The sequence below is a fragment of the Mobula birostris genome, chromosome 31, assembly GCF_030028105.1.
Source record: "Mobula birostris isolate sMobBir1 chromosome 31, sMobBir1.hap1, whole genome shotgun sequence".
NCBI lineage: Eukaryota > Metazoa > Chordata > Chondrichthyes > Myliobatiformes > Myliobatidae > Mobula > Mobula birostris.
The window spans coordinates 34,672,455-34,691,853 of NC_092400.1; the positions used below are offsets into that span (position 1 = coordinate 34,672,455).

Genomic DNA, 19,399 nt, shown 5'->3' on the forward strand with positions numbered 1-19,399 from the left:
TTTGTGGAATGGTGAAAATAATAATCTAATTCTAGAGGTAACACTAATGAAGAATTTCTCATTCTGGTGCCATAGGGTATTCAGTTTATAAATGAAGTCTGTGGCAGTTCTTTCCCTCAGCAATGTAAATACTCTATGGAAAGCAAGATCCTAACGTTACAGCAGCATGTGGAAAATGGGAACGAATGAGTGTTTCTGAAAACACATCAGTCCAAATACTTCTGTAAATAAGGAGTTTATAATACTTTATACTTTGCTATTAAATACTTATTGTGCTTACATTTCAGATTACCATCTTTCAGAGAGGACTTTTGTCTATTAACCCTGTACTCGTTCTGAAAAAACAGACTTGTACAAATGTACAATTGATCTCAAGTAACTGACAATTAAGAAAACATTTCACCTGTTCCATTTCCAGGGCATCTAATGCTATCAGGCCACATTTCTTGTAAGAAAATATCTATATATTTTATTGTTTTGGAACTCAGGAAATTAAAAATTAAAATGTTGAGAAATGCAATATGACTAATAAATAAACCGCACGACAAAACCGTACACATTTACTATGAAACTTTTGGTCAAGTCAATAATAACTGAGGAAAAAAGATGTCTTGCAACTTGTATGATCTCTAACTAAATTAAACATTTATCTTGTAAATTCCAGACACACTATCTTAGAAATTTACTCCAGTATTAGATCTTTGGAAGATGCAAAAACATTTTTAGTGCTCAACTTGCATATTTGTTCTATTGAGTTGAAGTTGTAATCATTAAAAGGGAATGTTCTTCAACATTCATACTCATCATCAGCATCATTATCTCCCAGCTCAGAGAGATACAGACAATTTACCTATTATTCCAAACTCATCGTTTAGTAGAATACTTTTCATTCTTGTTCTCCTAAACCTAATAGATAGGGTAATTAGTCAGAATCGTTTTCCCTGGAGTGGAAATGTCAAATATTAGAGGGCATAGTGTTAAGGTAAGAGGGAGAAAGTTTAAGGGAGATTTTATGGTGAAGTTTTGTTTTAGAGTGGAACTTGCTGGAAGGACAGATGGTGGAATCAGATATGAATGTAACATTTAAGAGGCACTCAGATGTCCTCAAGAATAGACTTTGTGCAGGGAAATGGAATTAGTTGGCATAGATATCATAGATAGAAGGGCCCGACCCTGTGCTGTAACGTTCTATGTTTAATCAATTTAATGCAGATTACTCTGAACTGTAAGTCAGGGACAAAAAGAAATTAGATGATGTTCCAAATTGATTTTATATAGGGCCCTTATAGTTAACTGAGTGACAAGACTTTCACCTCATAATTTTGCTGAAACCAGACGTACAACCAGAGGTGAAATGACTGTGTATAATTGACTATTTCATCTATAGTCTCTTCGCAATGAGAAATGAACCCAGTCATCCGTCCTTTCCTAGAGCCATACAATATAACAAAAACACTTTCACACTGCTTTTGTTACTACATCTTATCAATCTATTCGAATAGTTCTTGATTTTCACTCCTTAGACGAACCCAACCATTGTTCATATTGACTCGTGTAAATGTCAAATGTATCTGAATACTATTAACAATCAAGTAGAAAAACAAATGGTTCAATGCCAAAATATGCTTTTATGCTCTTCACACTTCAGTTTTACTCAGGCTGAGTAAACATTAGTATCTTTAGTGTCACATTTTTTTTAAACAATTACTCCCATTGTGCAATTTGAGATAAATATATTTTGCAGTTTCTAAGTTTCTCCCCTTCTGTTACAAGACAATTGTGTGCAGAGAGAATAAAAGTAAATGAGGCAATAGAGATATTTAAAGCAGTTACAAGATAAAAATAAGCAGTATCTAAAAAAACTATGGCAGTTGGCTTTTAAAGCAGAATTTCCAAAACTGCTAACTTCCTGAATGCATTGGCAATATTGTCTGTAGGAGCTCTTTACTGAATTGTCCAATCATTCTACACACAAATACCTGCAAGAAATCGAATCTCAAGGTAGTGTACGGTAACTTTACGTAGTTTGATAATAAATTTACCTTTGAACTTTGAAATGAATTCGAATAAGCACTCTGCATTTGAGGAGCTGACTGCAAGTTCAACATTGTAATGTTGGGTGGATTTCATTGGTTTACAGAAAGACGTTAATGTAGAGCACTAGCTCAAGCCTAGGTTATTATGAGATTTACCAACATTTCTTAAACAAAACTCCAAAATTTTAAAAAGGAAAGATTTATAGGCACAAGAATGTTTTTGACAATGCACAAAATTATAGAATAGCAGGAAACCAAGGACTAAATTAATCACATCACGCTAAAGTTTTTAAGACCAATCTCCATCAGTATAAATGACAAACAAATCATATGCATGATGTGAATTACGAAACAGATATTTTAGCTGTTTATCAAATGTCCTCCCTAATGGAATGCAAGGGTTTTCCCCTGGGTGCTCCAGTTTCCTCCCACAGTCCAAAGATGTACTGGGTAGGTTAGTTATTCACTGTAAATTGTCCCGTGATTACACTAGGGTTAATTGGGTTTGTTGGGGGTTGATGAGCAGCATGGTTTGAAGGATCGGGAGGGCCGACTCTGTGCTGTATCACTAAATAAAATTTAAAAAAATAGAAATACACAGCAGGCACACCAACTCATGTAGTAGGAAAGGACAATATTCTCACTGCAAACATGCTTTTTAGAAATATTAAACTGCTTTGTAGGTGCTGATTATACCCCTTTTCAGTTCTACCTCTCTTTAAACAGAACCCCAAAATACTACAACTGAACCGTGGAACCTAGCGTCAAATTCGCCAGGGCTTGGAGCTATATAATGAGGTGACGGCAAAGAGATTAAAGAAAGGATAAACTTACAACTATCTCACTCTGATTCATCTTTCCCAATGGCTAATTATGAGACACCAACAAATTTGAGGAAAAATGTGAAGCTGTTTGCTATTTTCAAGATTAAAGGGGTACAGCGTAACAGTGTGAAAAGCTGACAAAAAAGTAGGTACATCTTTGAATGTAGTAGCTGGAGTTCGGGGTGGGTTGGGGGTGTGGGGCTATGATAAATTAGAGGAATTTCATTTTTGTAACATAAACAGTAAATTAAAACTGAACCTTTGTGGTCAAAGAAATTTTCACAGGCATTAAACAATGCAGTTGAAAAAAAATTATGCATGAGCTAAAGGTTTCTACCAGAGATGCAGAAAATATACATATTCATGTCAATACATTGAATCAGCTTTGACTAGGATACAGCTTATTAAGTATTTTAACTGCTGGAAGGAAATAAAGTTGATTAATCTAATCAAATACATATTGGTTAAACAGAAACCTATTGTGAAAGTGCAGTTCATTTATAAAACTGAATGCTGTCTGTCTAGAAATAACTTTTATTAATGAACATTTGATATTAAAACCAAAAGACTGGTAGTTCAAATGCAAAACATAATCTTACTATTTCCCTTTCTGTTTTTAAGTTAGCAGCTGAGCAGTGGTCAGTTAATTCTTCGAGAAAATAAGTAAGGAAGAAGAGTATACGTTAAAAAAAATGTCAATGGCCTTGTGGATCTCTGTGAAGCTTGCTCATTCAGGGATTATTGGCTAATTCAGGAAAAATGCTGGCAAGTCCAGAAGCAGCAAATGTGAGGAGAAACTGTATGAAGAAAGATGGTATACTACCTTGTGGAATGCAGTAGCATTATAATTGTGACTACAATGAAAAATAACTAGGCCTGGTTGCCCCCTATGCTAGCCATTCTTCCATGACCCACTATTACTTTTGAACTGTTATCAGATATTAGTGTTTGCTATTCACCACAATCTCTGAGTGTTCCATGTTGCTGAACAGGCATTTATTTCAATTATAAGGTTAAAAAAGAGTCAGTATATAGACAAGTCAGCTTCTGTAGGAATGTGCTGTTACAACTTATTGTAACACCTAATGGGTTTTCTAATCCTATGGAAAGAACAGCAATACCAGGTACAGTATTCTTTTGAGTGTGTTTATCAATGGCATCAACCCTTGCATCTTCTCACAGCTCGCTTTGCTACTTCAGCACAATTGTGGGCATGTATTTCAGTAAGAAAATCTGTCAAAACTAACAATTCCCTCATACGAACTTCAACTTTTCCCTAAATTTAAGAAGGAAAGAAACATTTATTAGCAGCCAACACAAAATTTAAAAAAAATCAAACAAGAATTAAGTTCAAGTTTTCCAAGATACTTTCTTTTATAATATTTTAGACTGTCCCCACTTTTAATTCCAACACAGTGCAATAACGACTCTCCACTCTGATTTAGGCAGTAGTAATCATGGCAAAGATGAAGATGACAATGACAGTGACAAGCAGCAATGGCGAGGAGGATCTCGGGACCACATGTTCACAGAATTGAGCGCAGGATTTTAATTTAAACTTTTTCTGCATGCAGACCCACCAGCACATATGGCGAAGCTTTCTGCACATTTCCAATAGCTCCTTGCCTTCTGTTGTCCAATGTCAAATCCTAGTCCCCATTTTATTGTATTTTTTTTCTTATATTGCCATCTTACATTATTAATACCAGCAGATTCCATGCTTTTGTCAACCCAGACTCATTCCAGCATTGTGTAATACCTGGGCCATTTTAAACACGCCACTTCATTTGCCTTTAACTACAGTATTGAGGCTGAAGATTTCTGTGTACCTCTCTAAAAGATTTAACACCATTGTACTAGCTTTCTGAAGAACAGTTCTGTTTCTATCTGTAAACCGGTAGTCGAATGTGAGCATTTTGGTGGTCCAACAATCGAGGTACTGAAACTGTTTCGTATCCTTTACCCAACATTTGCTCTTTAATGCAGGGTGGGTGAATATCATTAATCAGATACTCCAGTGACTGCAGACTACTACTGAGAATAGAGGTATTACACAGCGTTCTACTGGAGACACTGGCCAGTCCATCCGAAGGCTGAACGACAAGGTCACGGTGCCCATTCGTGAGGTCCTGTGGGTTATAACAGTCGCTGTCTGGTGTCACCAACACACTGTTCCATGGGGCGGCTAGATATTGTCCTGTAGAAAAATTACAGTGCATACCCACACAGTTCAAAGGAGATGAAGGAATTTTTTCAACAGTAGGTGCCAAGGTGTAGGGTCTTGGGACACCACAAACCTCCGGTGATTTACTGATTACTCCCCCGCCACCATTGCCCGAATACATACGGATCTGTTGTTTCTGTTGCCAGAGTAAGTAATCCATTCCGTCCGGGTAGGTCCCAGCTTTAGGTCCCGTTGTGGAGGTTATACTTGAAGCAGTTGCCAACTCTGCACCTCCACGACATTCAGGTACGACTGTTCCAGCATACACCACGCTGCCATTGACCATACTGGTAAAACCATTGACAGTGTTGCGGCTGGCCGTGGCTGGGCTTGGATTGGTAATGATAGCACCCTGACAAACAGCAGCTGAAACCTGTTGTGATGCCTGAGCCTGGCACTGCTGGTTGATCTGGTAGATAATACTTTGAATGGAGGGGAGATTTGACTGCTGCAGTGCCAGGCTTCGCCCTCCTAATGGAATCACAGATGTGGCAACAGTCACATTAGGTGGAACAGGTCCCTCCAAAGGTTTCTGGCTACTGTGGTAACTTAATTGCCCAGTACAGGATTGACTCTGCGCTAAAGTGCTTGGCACTGGGTAGGCTCCAATGTTGCCATTTCCAACTTGTGCTGGGGACATTCGCGTCCTCTTGCCATCTGTACTTTTCACCACACTTTTGCTATGTACCTTCACAATAGCTAAAAGACCTTGATATCCTCCAGAGTGTACTGGATATGGACTGTAGCGTTGCCCCGTAGTGTCATAGCCATTTACAGTCCTATTAAGGTGCTTATGCTGAGGAACCCTGATATTTGTAGGAAAGATCTTGATTGTTAGTGGATTGTTAGCCACCTTCTGGGCATAAGCATCAAGTTCAGCTGGACTAGGATACCGTGGCGAATGTGTGGATCTGACTGCCTCACCTGAAATAAAATACAATACAGAAATTAGAAAAAAGAAAACACATTTAACTTTGTGCTGCTAGTGACCCACTATGGCACACCTATTGATGTAAATGGGGTTGAAAAGGTAAAGAAAATCATGTGTGGCTACTTTATCGGCAGCAAACCTTACAACGATGTAACAGTATGGTGCTGAAGTATCTATTAACGGAGTGGTCAAAGAAAGATGAGAAACTTTAATCACCCTGATGGTAACTCAGGAATGATACTGTACAAGAGGAGACCTGGAAGCATTTGTCAAAGTAAACAACATTTTCCTGAATAATTTCATGTCTATGATTTAAAAGCCCTTAGAAGATACAGGAGAAAAGTATTAAAAGTTTTACTTTACCTGTTGATTAGAAACATTTGAGGTAGTGACTTTATTAGGAAGGTGTCACAGAAGAATGGAACTGAAACAGTACAATCATTGAAACTTCTTGTGGTAATTCCCATCTTAAATCACACAGATAACTGAGGCTATGTAATGAGAGATTACTGTCAGAATTGGTGAGTTAAATTTACCACTGCTGCTTTTATTTTTCAATTTCTTTAGTTACAGTTCTGAAAAATGGATATACATTTAGTAAAACAAAATGAAAACTGCTTATGTCTGGCCCCCAACATTTATGTAAACATCAATTAATCTACTGCTGAAAATGCTTTAAAAAATTATGGTTATGAAAAATTGAAATGATTCTGAGTCAGCCTCCTAGCCAAGCTCTACACTTCATTTTAATCCTATCCTTATCCTGTTAAAAGTATAAATTGGTTCCACAAACACTTCCCCATTACACACTGAACTAAAGTTAACGTAACAAAGAGGATAAAGGGGATAAAATTAAGAGTTTCAGAACTAAGAAATTGTCAAAAGTAAAATAATTATGAAAAAAGTCTTCATCATGTTTCCCAAAATGACCATTCATGATTTCTAGTGACTTGTTTACATAATTTTCCTTACAAAATATATTTCAAAACTTCAAAAGATTATTTTTAATGCATTGGATGTCAACAATGGAGGCAGGTAGCTTGTTTATGAAGACACTCAAAATGAGATTTACAATATAGTTAAAGTATAATATATGGGATAGAGTTTGTCAAAGGTGTTCAGGAAAGTGTCCTTCATCAGTACATAGAAGTTCTAATGAGAGAGTGTGAGATACTGGATCTGCTGTGAGAGAAGGAGACAGGGCAGGTGACACAAGTTTGTCCAGAGAGCACACTTTGCATCCAATGACCACAATGCCATTAATTTCAAAGTAAATATGCAAAAAGATAGGCCTGGTCCGCAGGTTGAGATTCTAAATTGGAGAAAGGCCAATTTTGATGGCATCAGGAATGATCTGGCAAGTGTGGATTGGGACAGGTTTTTTTTCCTGAGAGAGGGACTTGGAAAGTGGGAAGCCTTCAAAAAACAAAATTTTGAGAGTACAAAGCTTGTATGTGCCTGTCAGAATAAAAGGTAAAGGTGACAAGTATAGAGGAAAAAATGGAGGTGTAGCGCATGTAGGAACAAAAAAGGTGCCTATGGAGTACAAGAAATACAAGAGAACACGAAGGAAGAAATCAGGAAGGCTAAAAGAAGGCATGCAGTTGCCCTAGCAGACAAGGTGAAGCAAAAGGATTCAAAGGGACAAAATTGGTCCTCTGGAAGACCAGAATGGTAAACCATGTGTGGAGCCAAAACACATGGGGGATATCTTAAATGCACCCTTTGCATCCGTATTTATTCGGGAGATGGATTTAGAGTCTATAGAAGTGAGGCAAATTGACATCAACTTCATGGACCTGGTACAGATTACAGAGGTTGTGTTTGCTACCCTGAGGCAAAACCAGGGAGGATGAATCCCCAGGGCCCAACAAAGTGTTCCCTCAGACTGTATGTGAGGCAAGTGCAGAAATTGCCGGGACCCTAGCAGAGATATTTGAAACATCCTTAAAGACAGGAGAGGTACCAGAGGACTAGAGAACAGCCAATTTTGTTCTACTGTTTAAAAAAGGTTCTAAACATAAACCAGGAAATTACAGGCTGGTGAGTCCGACATCAATTGTGAAAAATTTATAGTAAGGTATTCTAAGGGACCAGATATATAAACATTTGGATAGACATGCACCGATTAGGATAGTTAGCATGGCTTCGGGTATGGTAGGTCACGTCTAACCAATCTTACGATATTTTGTTGAGGAAGTTAGCAGGAAAGTGGATGAAGAGAAGACAGTGGATGTTGCCTACATGGACTTAAGTAAGGCATTTGACAAGGTCCCGCATGGGAGATTGGTCAAGGTTCAGTTGCTCGGCATTCAGGGTGAGGTAGTAAATTGGATTAGTTATTAGCTTCGTAGGACAAGCTAGAGAGTGGTAGTAGAGGGTTGTCTCTCTCTAACTGGAAGCCTGTGAATAGTGGTGTGTCGCAGGGATTGGTGCTGGATCCTTTGTTGTTTGACATCTATAATCAATGATCTAGATGATAATGTGGTTAATTGGATCAGCAAATTTGTGGATGACACCAAGACTGGGGGTATAGTGGACAATGAGGAAGGCGATCATGGCTTGCAGAGGGATCTGCATCAATGGGAAAAATGGCAGATGCAATTTAATGCAGACAAATGTGAGATTTTGCGCTTTGCTAGGACCAATCAGGGTAGGTCTTATACAGCAAATGATAGGGCACTGAAAAATGTGGTAGAACAAAGAAATCTGGGAATACAGGTATACAATTCATTGAAAGTGGCGTCACAGGTAGATAGAGCTGTAAAGAAAGCTTTTGGCATATTGCCCTTTATAAATCAATGTAATGAGTACAGGAGATGGGATGGAAGACATTGAGATGCCTAATTTGCAGTATTGTGTGCAGTTTTGGTCACCTATCACCAGGAAAGATGTAAGCAAGGTTGAAAGAGTGCAGAGAAAATTTACAACAATTTTGCCAGATCTGGTGGACCTGAGTTACAAGCAAAGATTGAATAGGTTCTGAATTTATTCCCTAGAATGCAGAAGATTGAGAGGAGATTTGATAGAGGTATACAAAATTATGAGAGGTTCAGATAGGGTAAATACAAACAGGCTTTTTTCACCGAGGTTGGGTGGAACTACAACCAGAGGTCACGGGTTAAGGGTTAAGGGTGAAGGGTGAAAATTTTAAGGGCAACATGAGGCAAAACATCTTCACTCAGAAGGTTGTGAGAGTGTGGAATGAGCTGGCAGCACAAGTGGTGCGTGCGAGTTCGATTTCCACGTTTAAGAGAAGGTACATGGATAGTAGGGACATGGAGAGTCATGGTCCCGGAGCTGGACAATGGGAGTGGGCAGTTTTAATGGTTTTGCCATGGAATCGATGGGCCAAAGGGCCTGATTCTGTGTTGTACTTCTCTGTGACTCTGTAAAATAAAGTTGCCGATTCAACATCTATATCAGTTTTGGGTTACCAAATCTTGTTGTTATTTTGGATAAATGTACCAGAAACTTGCATTTATTCTTCCCTATTTTAGCAAATATCATTAGTTTACATCTCCCACTTGTAAAAATCCATCACGTTCACCACTGAGCGAAGTCGTTGTCGTCGTGGCTATCCCTCGAGGTCAAGGATGTTGGTCTTCATTCTGAAGAAGTGGCTCACAGAGTGAAGACACCTGTGCGTGTATTTTTTTTTTAACGTGTACTTGATGTTGCACTCCAAGAAGCACACAATACTTCACAAATCAACCGATTCCAATGGCACAGAAACCACGACGATTGGAGCTGATGGATTTATTGCAGCCTTCAACTGCTTCACAGCCGTTGAGTTCGAAGTAACTTCATTTGCCTGTTCCACCGCTGAGGTCTTGGTTGGATTGTTCTTTGTCAGGGACCTCACTCTCAACCTTACCGCCATGGGTGACCCTACCAGGAGCATAGCTCGAGACGGCATTGCTCTCGGGATCACAGGACCACACAAGCTTCTCCACCACGACAAGGTGACGATCCACGGAGAAGCAGATATCATTGCAAAGTAATTCAGAGGTCAACATGGACGTACGAGGATAGAGAAGCAGAGAACTTGAAGCCATCGGAAGGCTCGAGGGTTCCTCAGTTTCAATACGAGACCTGGGTGTCATTATACACCAGTCATCGAAAGTGGGCATGCAGGTACAGCAGGCGGTGAAAAAGGCGAGTGGTATGCTGGCATTTATAGCCAGAGGATTCGAGTACAGGAGCAGGGAGGTACTACTGCAGTTGTACAAGGCCTTGGTGAGACCACACCTGGAGTATTGTGTGCAGTTTTGGTCCCCTAATCTGAGGAAAGACATCCTTGCCATAGAGGGAGTACAAAGAAGGTTCACCAGATTGATTCCTGGGATGGCAGGACTTTCATATGAAGAAAGACTGGATGAACTGGGCTTGTACTCGTTGGAATTTAGAAGATTGAGGGGGGATCTGATTGAAACGTATAAGATCCTAAAGGGATTGGACAGGCTAGATGCAGGAAGATTATTCCCGATGTTGGGGAAGTCCAGAACGAGGGGCCACAGTTTGAAGATAGAGGGGAAGCCTTTTAGGACCGAGATTAGGAAAAACTTCTTCACACAGAGAGTGGTGAATCTGTGGAATTCTCTGCCACAGGAAACAGTTGAGGCCAGTTCATTAGCTATATTTAAGAGGGAGTTAGATGTGGCCCTTATGGCTACGGGGGTCAGGGGGTATGGTGGGAAGGCTGGGGCGGGGTTCTGAGTTGGATGATCAGCCATGATCATAATGAATGGCGTTGCAGTCTCGAAGGGCCGAATGGCCTACTCCTGCACCTATTTTCTATGTTTCTATGTAACTCAGCGGTCACTCGAAAGCATACTAAAACCGCTTAGAGACTATGCACATGGGGTGATCCTGTATGACACGCTATCCATCCAATAACGAAATTCCAAAGTGGAAGGATACATTTGACCCTTTATTAAGCAACTAACAGAACAATCTTGTACTGATAAAAACTAATGAAAATAAAACTAGTGATATAATGAAATAAACAGTCTTTGCGTATTTAAATGTACTTAAACCAAGCATTCATTAATGTATTTAAACGATCAACAAAAAGATATTATTCCCAGCTGCCTCTAACTCAACCGGGCTAAAACTGAACTAAAGACAAAGCATGAATACACAACTAAAGTCTTCACTTCTACCATGCCTCAACCCATGTGACTAACTACCCCTAATAAACGGGCAACATAAAATACAATACAGACAAAAAAAAGATATATAGCTCCTGCAATGCTCCATTGTCTTTCTGCAGCGATGCAGCTTAGTCTTTGGGCTAATGGACTGGGGGGGTGGGGTGGGGAGGGGAGAGGAGGGGAGCGATGGTACAGACAGGTAAAACCCTAGCTCCTATGACATATTTACATGTTCTATTAATGAGCCAAACCTGGCTAGATTTTTTTTTGTGCCCCGGACAACTAGAGCTAGGACTAAATTAACTGTCGGATTACCAAGAGTCCTGCAGAGGAATGTCAGACTTTACTAATTACATCAGGAAACAGTGCATTTTTGAAGGTTATTGATCGTATAGAGGCCTTATTTAGCAAATTAGCAATATTAATTGACAGTCGGTACCAGGAAACCTGTGCCTAAGTGAATATCATAAAATGTACATATCATAATCTTTGTTCTATTCCTGGCAGAGGTAACCACTAAAAACAAGACATCTGCAACATTTGTAGCAGCAGAATTCATACCTTCTGCACATTTAATCAGTGTGCACTACCTCTTGGGTAGGCATCGACTTCCACTAAATGTTATCAGACCATAAGACATAGGAGCAGAATTAGGCCAATCGAGTCTGTTCCGCCATTCCATCATGGCTAATCCCGGATCCCACTCAAACCCATACGCCTGCCTTCTCACAATATCCTTTGATGCCCTGCCCCTCAAATTTGAGGCTGTGCCCTCTAGTTCTGGATAGCTCACCAGAGGAAGCATCCTCTCCACATCCACTCTATTTAGTCCTTTCAACATTCAGTAGGCATCAATGAGATGGCACCACCTTCTTCTAAATTCCAGTGAGTACAGGCCCAAAGCTGTCAAACGCTCCTATGTTAGCCCCTTCATTCCCAGAATCATCCTTGTGAACCTCCTCTGAACTCTCCCCAATGTCAACACATCCTTTCTGAGATATGGGGCCCAAAAACAGTTGACAATACTCTAAGGGCGGCCTGATTAGTGTCTTATAAAGCCTCACCATCATTTCTCTTCGTTTACATTCCATTCCCCCTGAAATAAATGCCAACATTGCATTTGCCTTCTTTATCACAGACTCAACCTGTAAATTAACCTTCTGGGAGCCTTGCATGAGGATTTCCAAGTCCCTCTGCACCTCTGATGTTTGAACTTCCCCCCCATTTAGATGATACTCTGCACTATTGTTCCTTGTACCAAAATGCACTCTCATACATTTCCCGACACTGTATTCCATCTGCCATTTTTCGCCCATTTTTCCCAATTTTACTTAAGTCCTGCTGCAATAACATTGCTTCCTCAGCACTACCTACCCCTCCACCTATCTTTGTATCATTTGCAAACTTTGCCACAAAGCCATGAATTCCATTATCCAAATCATTGACTAACAATGTGAAAAGTAGCAGTCCCGATACTGACCCCTGAGGAACACCACTAGTCACTGACAGCCAACCAGGAAAGGCCCCCTTTATTCTCACTCACTGCCTCCTGCCTGTCAACCATTCCTCAATCCATGCCAGTATCTTTCCTATAACACTATAGGACTTTATCTTGTTGAGCTACCTCATGTGTGGCACCTTATTAAGTGCCTTCTGAAAATCCAAGTAAATGACATCCATTGCCTCTCCTTTGTCCACCCTGCTTGTTACTTCCTTGAAGAACTCTAACTGATTTGTCAGGCAAGATTTCCCTTTATAGAAACCATGATGACTTTGACTCATTTTATCATTAGTCTCCAAGTACCCCAAAACCTCATTCTTCATAATAAACTCCAACACTTTCCCGGCCACTGAGGGTAGGCTAACAGGTCTATAATTTCCTTTCTTTTGCCTTCCTCTCTTCTTAGAGTGGAGTGACATCTGCAATCTTCCTGCCCTCCAGGACCATGCCAGAATCAAGTGACTCTTGAAAGATCATGATCAGTGCATCAGTTATCTCTTCAGCAACCTCCTTCAGGACTCTGGAATGTAGACCATCTGGTCCAGGCGACTTATTTACCTTAAGACCTTTGAGTGTGTCTAGCACTTTTTTCTTTGTAATAGCAATGGCACTCATTCCTGCTCACTGACTCACGGACCTCTGGCACACTGCCAGTGTCTTCCGCAGTGAAGACATATGTACCCATTAAATTCATCCGCATTTCTTTGTCCCCTATTACTACCTCACCAGCATCATTTTCCATTGGTCCAATATCAACTCTCATCTCCCCTTTACTCTGTACAACTGAAAAAACTTCTAGTGTCCTGCTGTATATTATTGGCTAGTTTGCTTTCATATTTCATCTTTTCCCTTCTTATAGCTTTATTAGTTGCCTTTTTGGAAGCTTTTAAAATCCAACAATCATCCAACTTCCCACTCACCTTTGCTACTTTATATGCCCTTTCCTTGGCTTTTGTGCAGTCCTTAACTTCCCTTGTCAGCCACGGTTGCCCAGCCCTGCCATTTGAGAACTACTCCTTCTGTGGGACACATCTATCCTGAATCTTGTGAACTATTCCCAGAAACTTCAGCCATCTCTGTTCTGCCATCATCCCTGCCAGTATCCTCCTCCAATCCACCTGGGCAAGCTCCTCTCTCATGTCTCTGTAATTCCCTTTATTCCATTGCAATACTGATACATGTGAGTTATACTTCTCCCTCTCAAATTGCATTGCGAATTGAAACGTATTATGATCACTGCATCCTAATGGTTCCTTTACATTAAGCTACCTAAAAAGATCTGGGTTATTACACAACACCCAATCTAAGATAGCCTTTCCCCAAGTAGGCTCAAGCATAAACCGCTCTAAAAAAAATCTTGTAAGCATTCAACAAACTCCCTCTCTTGCGATCCAACACCAACCTGATTTTCCCAGTCCCCTTGCAAATTGAAGTCCCTGTTACAATTGTGTCATTACCCTTATTACATGCATTTTTCAGCTCCCTTTGCACTCTCAACCCCACATCTTGGCTACTATTTGGAGGCCAATGTGATTCCCATAATGTTTTTTTTTAACCCTTGCAGTTTCTTAACTCCACCCACAAAGATTCAACGTTCTCTGACTCTATGTCACCTCTTTCTAAAAGGTGTAATTCCATCTCTTACCAACAGAGTCACACCACTACCTATGCCTTCCTGCCTGTCCTCTCGAAACAAAGTATATCCTTTGATATTAGGCTCCCAACTATGGCCTTCTTTCAGCCACGACTCAGTGATGCCCACAATGTCATACTGACTAAACTGTAATTGTGCCACGAGTTTATGCACCTTATTCCAAACGCTACGTGCATTTAAATACAACACCTGCAGTCCTGCATTCTTCTCCCTTTTGAATTTTGTCTGCTTCTATTGCAAGAATATTGGTTCCCCTTGGATTCAAGTGCAACCCGTCCCTTTTGTTCAGGTCACGCCTGCCCCAGAAGAGGTCCCAATTATCCAGAAATCTGAATCCCTATCCCCTGCTCCAATTCTTTGGCACCTCATTCTATTCTTACCCTCACTGTTGTGTGGCACAGGCAGCAATCCTGAGATTACTAGCCCTGAGGTCCTGCTTCTCAGTGTCCTTCCTAACTACCCGTATTCTTTTTTTTCCAGGGCCTTTTTCTACCCATGTCATTGGTACCAAAATGTACCAAAGACTTCTGGCTGCTCATCCTCCCTTTTCAGGATATCGTGGACGCGTTCAAAAACATCGCGGACCCAGGCCCTTGGGAGGCAAACTACCATCCTGTTTCCTTTTCAGGTCCACAGAATTACCTATCTGTCCCCCTGGCCATAGACTCCCCTATTACTGCTGCCATCCTCTGCAGTCCCTTATCCTTCTGAGCCACAGAGCAAGACTCAGTGACAGAGGCACAGCCGCTGTTGCTTCCTCTAGGGAGGTCGTACCCTTCAAAATGGAGTACTTATTGTTGAGGGGGATGGCCACAGGGGTGCTCTCCACTATCTGACACTCTCTCTTCCCTCTCTCGACGGTCACCCATTTATCTGTCTCCTGCAGCCTTGGGGTGACTACCTCCCTGTAGCTCATGTCTATCACTGCTTCACTCTCCCTAACAACCTGAAGGTCAACTGTGATTAAGGATTTCAATTACTTAATTTCAAGATTTCTAGCTTTAGAACTGTGGAAGGGACTTTGCAGACATTTTTGTAACAAGCAAACCACGTCAGTACTTGAGATGTGTTCTCCATTATGTTGGCCTTTAGCTAAAAAGTACTGATTTGAAAAATCTGATGAAATCAATTAGATTTCTGAATAGCAAAGAAAAATGACTACATAACAAACCTCATTACCATCTGATGGATGTGCATGCTGATGTTTCTTTTGGGCACCAGTTAATAATATAGTAAAAAATACATTTATGTGATGTAGCTGTTGCAATAATGTTCATTTCTTGTTGGTAAAGTCTTGTTATACTGAAGTACAGCAATAAGTGATAAAATAGATTCTTGGTGTTTCTTTAAAATTTAATTATGCCATATGTTTTATTTCCTCAATCCCGCTTACTCGTTACCTACTAAACCGGCACACAGGATGAAAAACAAGGTTTCACACTGCATGAAAACTGTAATAGTTATTATCATCAGCTCAACCAAAGGGAATAATTGCTCCACACCTGAAAAAGAAAGCAAAATGATACCAATGACAACCCTCCAACAAGCAGCATCCAATAGACAGCTAGTGCCTCATGAAGAAAGAGTAAAAGGAATATCTTGTTCACAGAATTTACTCATGTGCTTAAGATGTTCACCTAAAATCTCCTTTAAACTTTGTATTACCATAGAAAATCCTTCTCCCTGAGGGATGTTACACAATAAGAAACCATGTAAAAATAAACATTTTCATAAAAATAAGTTTGTCTGAACAATGTGCAACATGTCCAACAGTACCTTTGGAAAATATAACGTAATTGTTAAGTATTCCCCAGTTGAGTATGGAGATATATACTGTATATTATAATCAAATTAATGACGATCACATCAATTCATGGCTGGACTTGGAATGAATTATGGCCACCAAAGCTTGAAACATATCATTGGATTAACTGATAGGGCATCTGCTGGCGGTGGGGGTGGGGAAAGGAGAGATCAGTTAACCAATTCAACATGACACCTAAAACTTTGCCAAATTTCCAAAGGTTTGTAGTGGAGAGTATATTGACTGGCTGCATCGCAGCCTGATATGGAAACACCAATGCCCTTGAATGGAAAATCCTACAAAAAGTAGTGGATATGGTCCAGTCCATTGTGGGTAAAGCCTTCCCCACCATTGGGCACATCTGCTTGAAGTGTTGTTGCAGGAAAGCAGCATTCATCATCGAGGACCCCAACATCCAGGACACACGCTCTCCTTGCTGCTGCCACCGGGAAGGGAGTACAGGAGCCTCCAGACCCACACCACCAGGTTCAACTATCAGGCTCTCAACCAAATAAATATATGATTTCATGTGCAACTATTACCTACAGTCTCTAGCTGTGGTGGCCATAATTCATTCCAAGTCCAGCCATGAACTCATATAACAGTCATTAATTTGATTATAATATGCAGTATTTATCTCTCTCCTCAACTGGGGCATAACTTCACTCATCCCATCACTGAAATGTTCCACAACTTGTGGACTCACTTCAAGAACATTTTATCTCATGTTCTCGATATTGATTGCTTATTTATATATTATTATTATTTCTTTCTTTATATATTTGCACAGATTGTTGTCTTTTGCACACTGGTTAATATCCAAATTGGTGTGGTTTTTCATTGATTCTATTATGTTTATTATTCTATTATGGATTTATTGAGTATGCCCACAAGAGAATGAATCTCTGGGTTGTATATGTATATGTTTTGTTGAACACTGTATATTTCAGGAACAAATTAACAATAAAGTACCACTGCTAGAGATCTGAGAGAATGTAGTTTGTTGCCTTTATTATCAAATGATTTGTGGTCAGAGGAGAATGAGAACACAGCTAAAAATAACAGTAGACAGGATTGAATGTGATATGGAGAATAGTAACGTCATCTGATTCAAGTGTGGAGGTTTCCTGTAACCCTGTTGGAGACAGAATATCAGGGCAATTTCACGGATGCTTAACATTGCTTCTAGACTATTCCTCAATGAGAAACATGTTCTTAACTCAAACAATAAATCAATAAGAGTCTCAATGAAACAAAGGAATGTCAGTTTGATGGAATTTTACACATGAGCAAAATGCACCTCAAAAATAAAATTAAAGTGGTGCTACAATAACTAGTCCGTCAAGCGGACATGCTGGCAAAATAAACTAAATGGAAAATCCCAAATAACTGCCGCTTGCATATCTGCTTTATGGTAAAAATGCTGTAAAATACATTTGTTGAATTCATTACTTTCTCATTCTGGGTTTATTCCAAGTATTCTAAGGGTCATTAACTGCAAAAAGTGAATATATTTTCCAACATACACACATCCAGAGCAAATTGGATGCTTAAAACTAACAGGAAATTAAACCCCATGACCATGGAAGATCAGGCCCTAAGTCAAGCTCAGGCAATAATCACAGAATTATTTGCAACCAAAAATATTCCACTAATTTTCTCTTTGTTTCAGCAACATCACCAAACAATTTCAAATGCAGAATAGTTTAAAGATGTGCAATTTTAAAAAGCATATGGCTTAATTGCAGATTAGGGAATTTAAAAGGTTTCTTTAGTATAGATAATTTAACAGAAATATTTAAATCATGCTCTTCAGAATCAGAATCAGGTTTAATATCACTGGTGCATGTCGTGAAACTTGTTAACTTTGCAGCAGTACAATGCAATAGATAATATAGAAAAAACTGAATTACAGTATGTATATTAAATAGATAAATTCAAATAAATAGTGCAAAAACAGAAAAAAAAAGTAGTGAGGCATGTTCATGGGTTCAGTGTCCATTTATCTTCCTGATTTAACAATTTGACAGGGACATACCTTTCACCCATGTAATCAATATTCTGTGCTCTGACCGTATAGGAGCAGAATTAGACCATTTGGATCATCAGGTCTGCTCTGCCATTTCACCTTGGCTGATCGATTTTCCCTCTCAGCCGTATTCTTCTGCTTTCTCCCCATATCTCTTCATGCCCTGACTAATCATGAATTTATAAACCCGTCTTAAATATACCCGGTGACTTGGCCTCCACAGATGCCCGTGGCAACAAATCCCACAGATACGCCACCCTGGCTAAAGAAACTCCTCTTCCTCTCCATTCTAAATGGACGTCCCTCTATTCTGAGGCTGTGCCCTCCGGACCTAGACTTTCCACCATAGGAAACATCCTCTCCACATCCATTCTATCAAGGCCATTCAACATTTGATAGATTTCAATGAGATCCTCTCTCATTCTTCTGAATTCCAGTGAGTACAGGCCCAGAGCCATCAAACACACATATGATAAGCCTTTCAATTGGGAAGAATGGGCTACTGCAAAACAGATAAAGATGAGTAGAAGGGTAATTTGGGAAATATTTGCAAGTATCTTGTTCTTTAACCAATATTTAAGGGAAGAAGCTCTTCCTAAGGAATTTATCCTACTGTGACACTGCAATTTCCTTTGGGATCAATAAATTATTTATCAGTCTAACAGACCTTCAAAAAGTTCTATTTTAACTTCATCAGTTCACAGGACTTGTTTCCAAAATGCATCAGGCTTGTTTAGATGTTCCTTTGAACTTTTTGAATTGAATTTTTTGGTCGCAATTAGCAAAGGTATGTTTGGAGAAAAAAGGGTGCAGAATTTCATGAAAAGAAGCCCTCTCCAACTGTTAAGCATGGGGGTGGATTGATCATGCTTTGGGCTTGCGTTGCAGCTAGTGGCACGGGGAACATTTACTGGTAGAGGGAAGAATGAATTAAATTAAAAACCAGCAAATTCTGGAAGCAAACATCACACCACCTGTAAAAAAGCCGAAGATGAAAAGAGGATGGCTTCTACAACAGGATAATGAACCTAAGCACACCTCAAGATCCACAATGGGCTACCTCAAGAGGCACAAGCTGAAGGTTTTGCCATGACCCTCACAGTCCCCTGACTTAAATATCATTGAGAATCTGTGGATAGACCTCAAAAGAGCAGTGCATGCAAAATGGCCCAAGAGTTTCACAGAACTAGAAGCCTTTTGCAAGGAAGTATGGGTGAAAATCCCCCAGACAAGAATTGAA

General features: G+C 39.9%; 1 protein-coding gene across 1 annotated transcript in view; it reads right to left on the reverse strand.

The window, feature by feature from the left end:
- Positions 1–583: 583 nt before the first annotated feature.
- The window catches only part of fam222aa (family with sequence similarity 222 member Aa), a 215,570-nt gene continuing 196,754 nt past the window's right edge, over positions 584–19,399 (reverse strand). Inside the window, exon 7 of the mRNA XM_072247685.1 lies at positions 584–6,008. Within this exon, the coding sequence (XP_072103786.1) occupies positions 4,744–6,008 (1,265 nt within the window). The 3' untranslated portion in view covers positions 584–4,743. The remainder of the gene's footprint in view (positions 6,009–19,399) is intronic.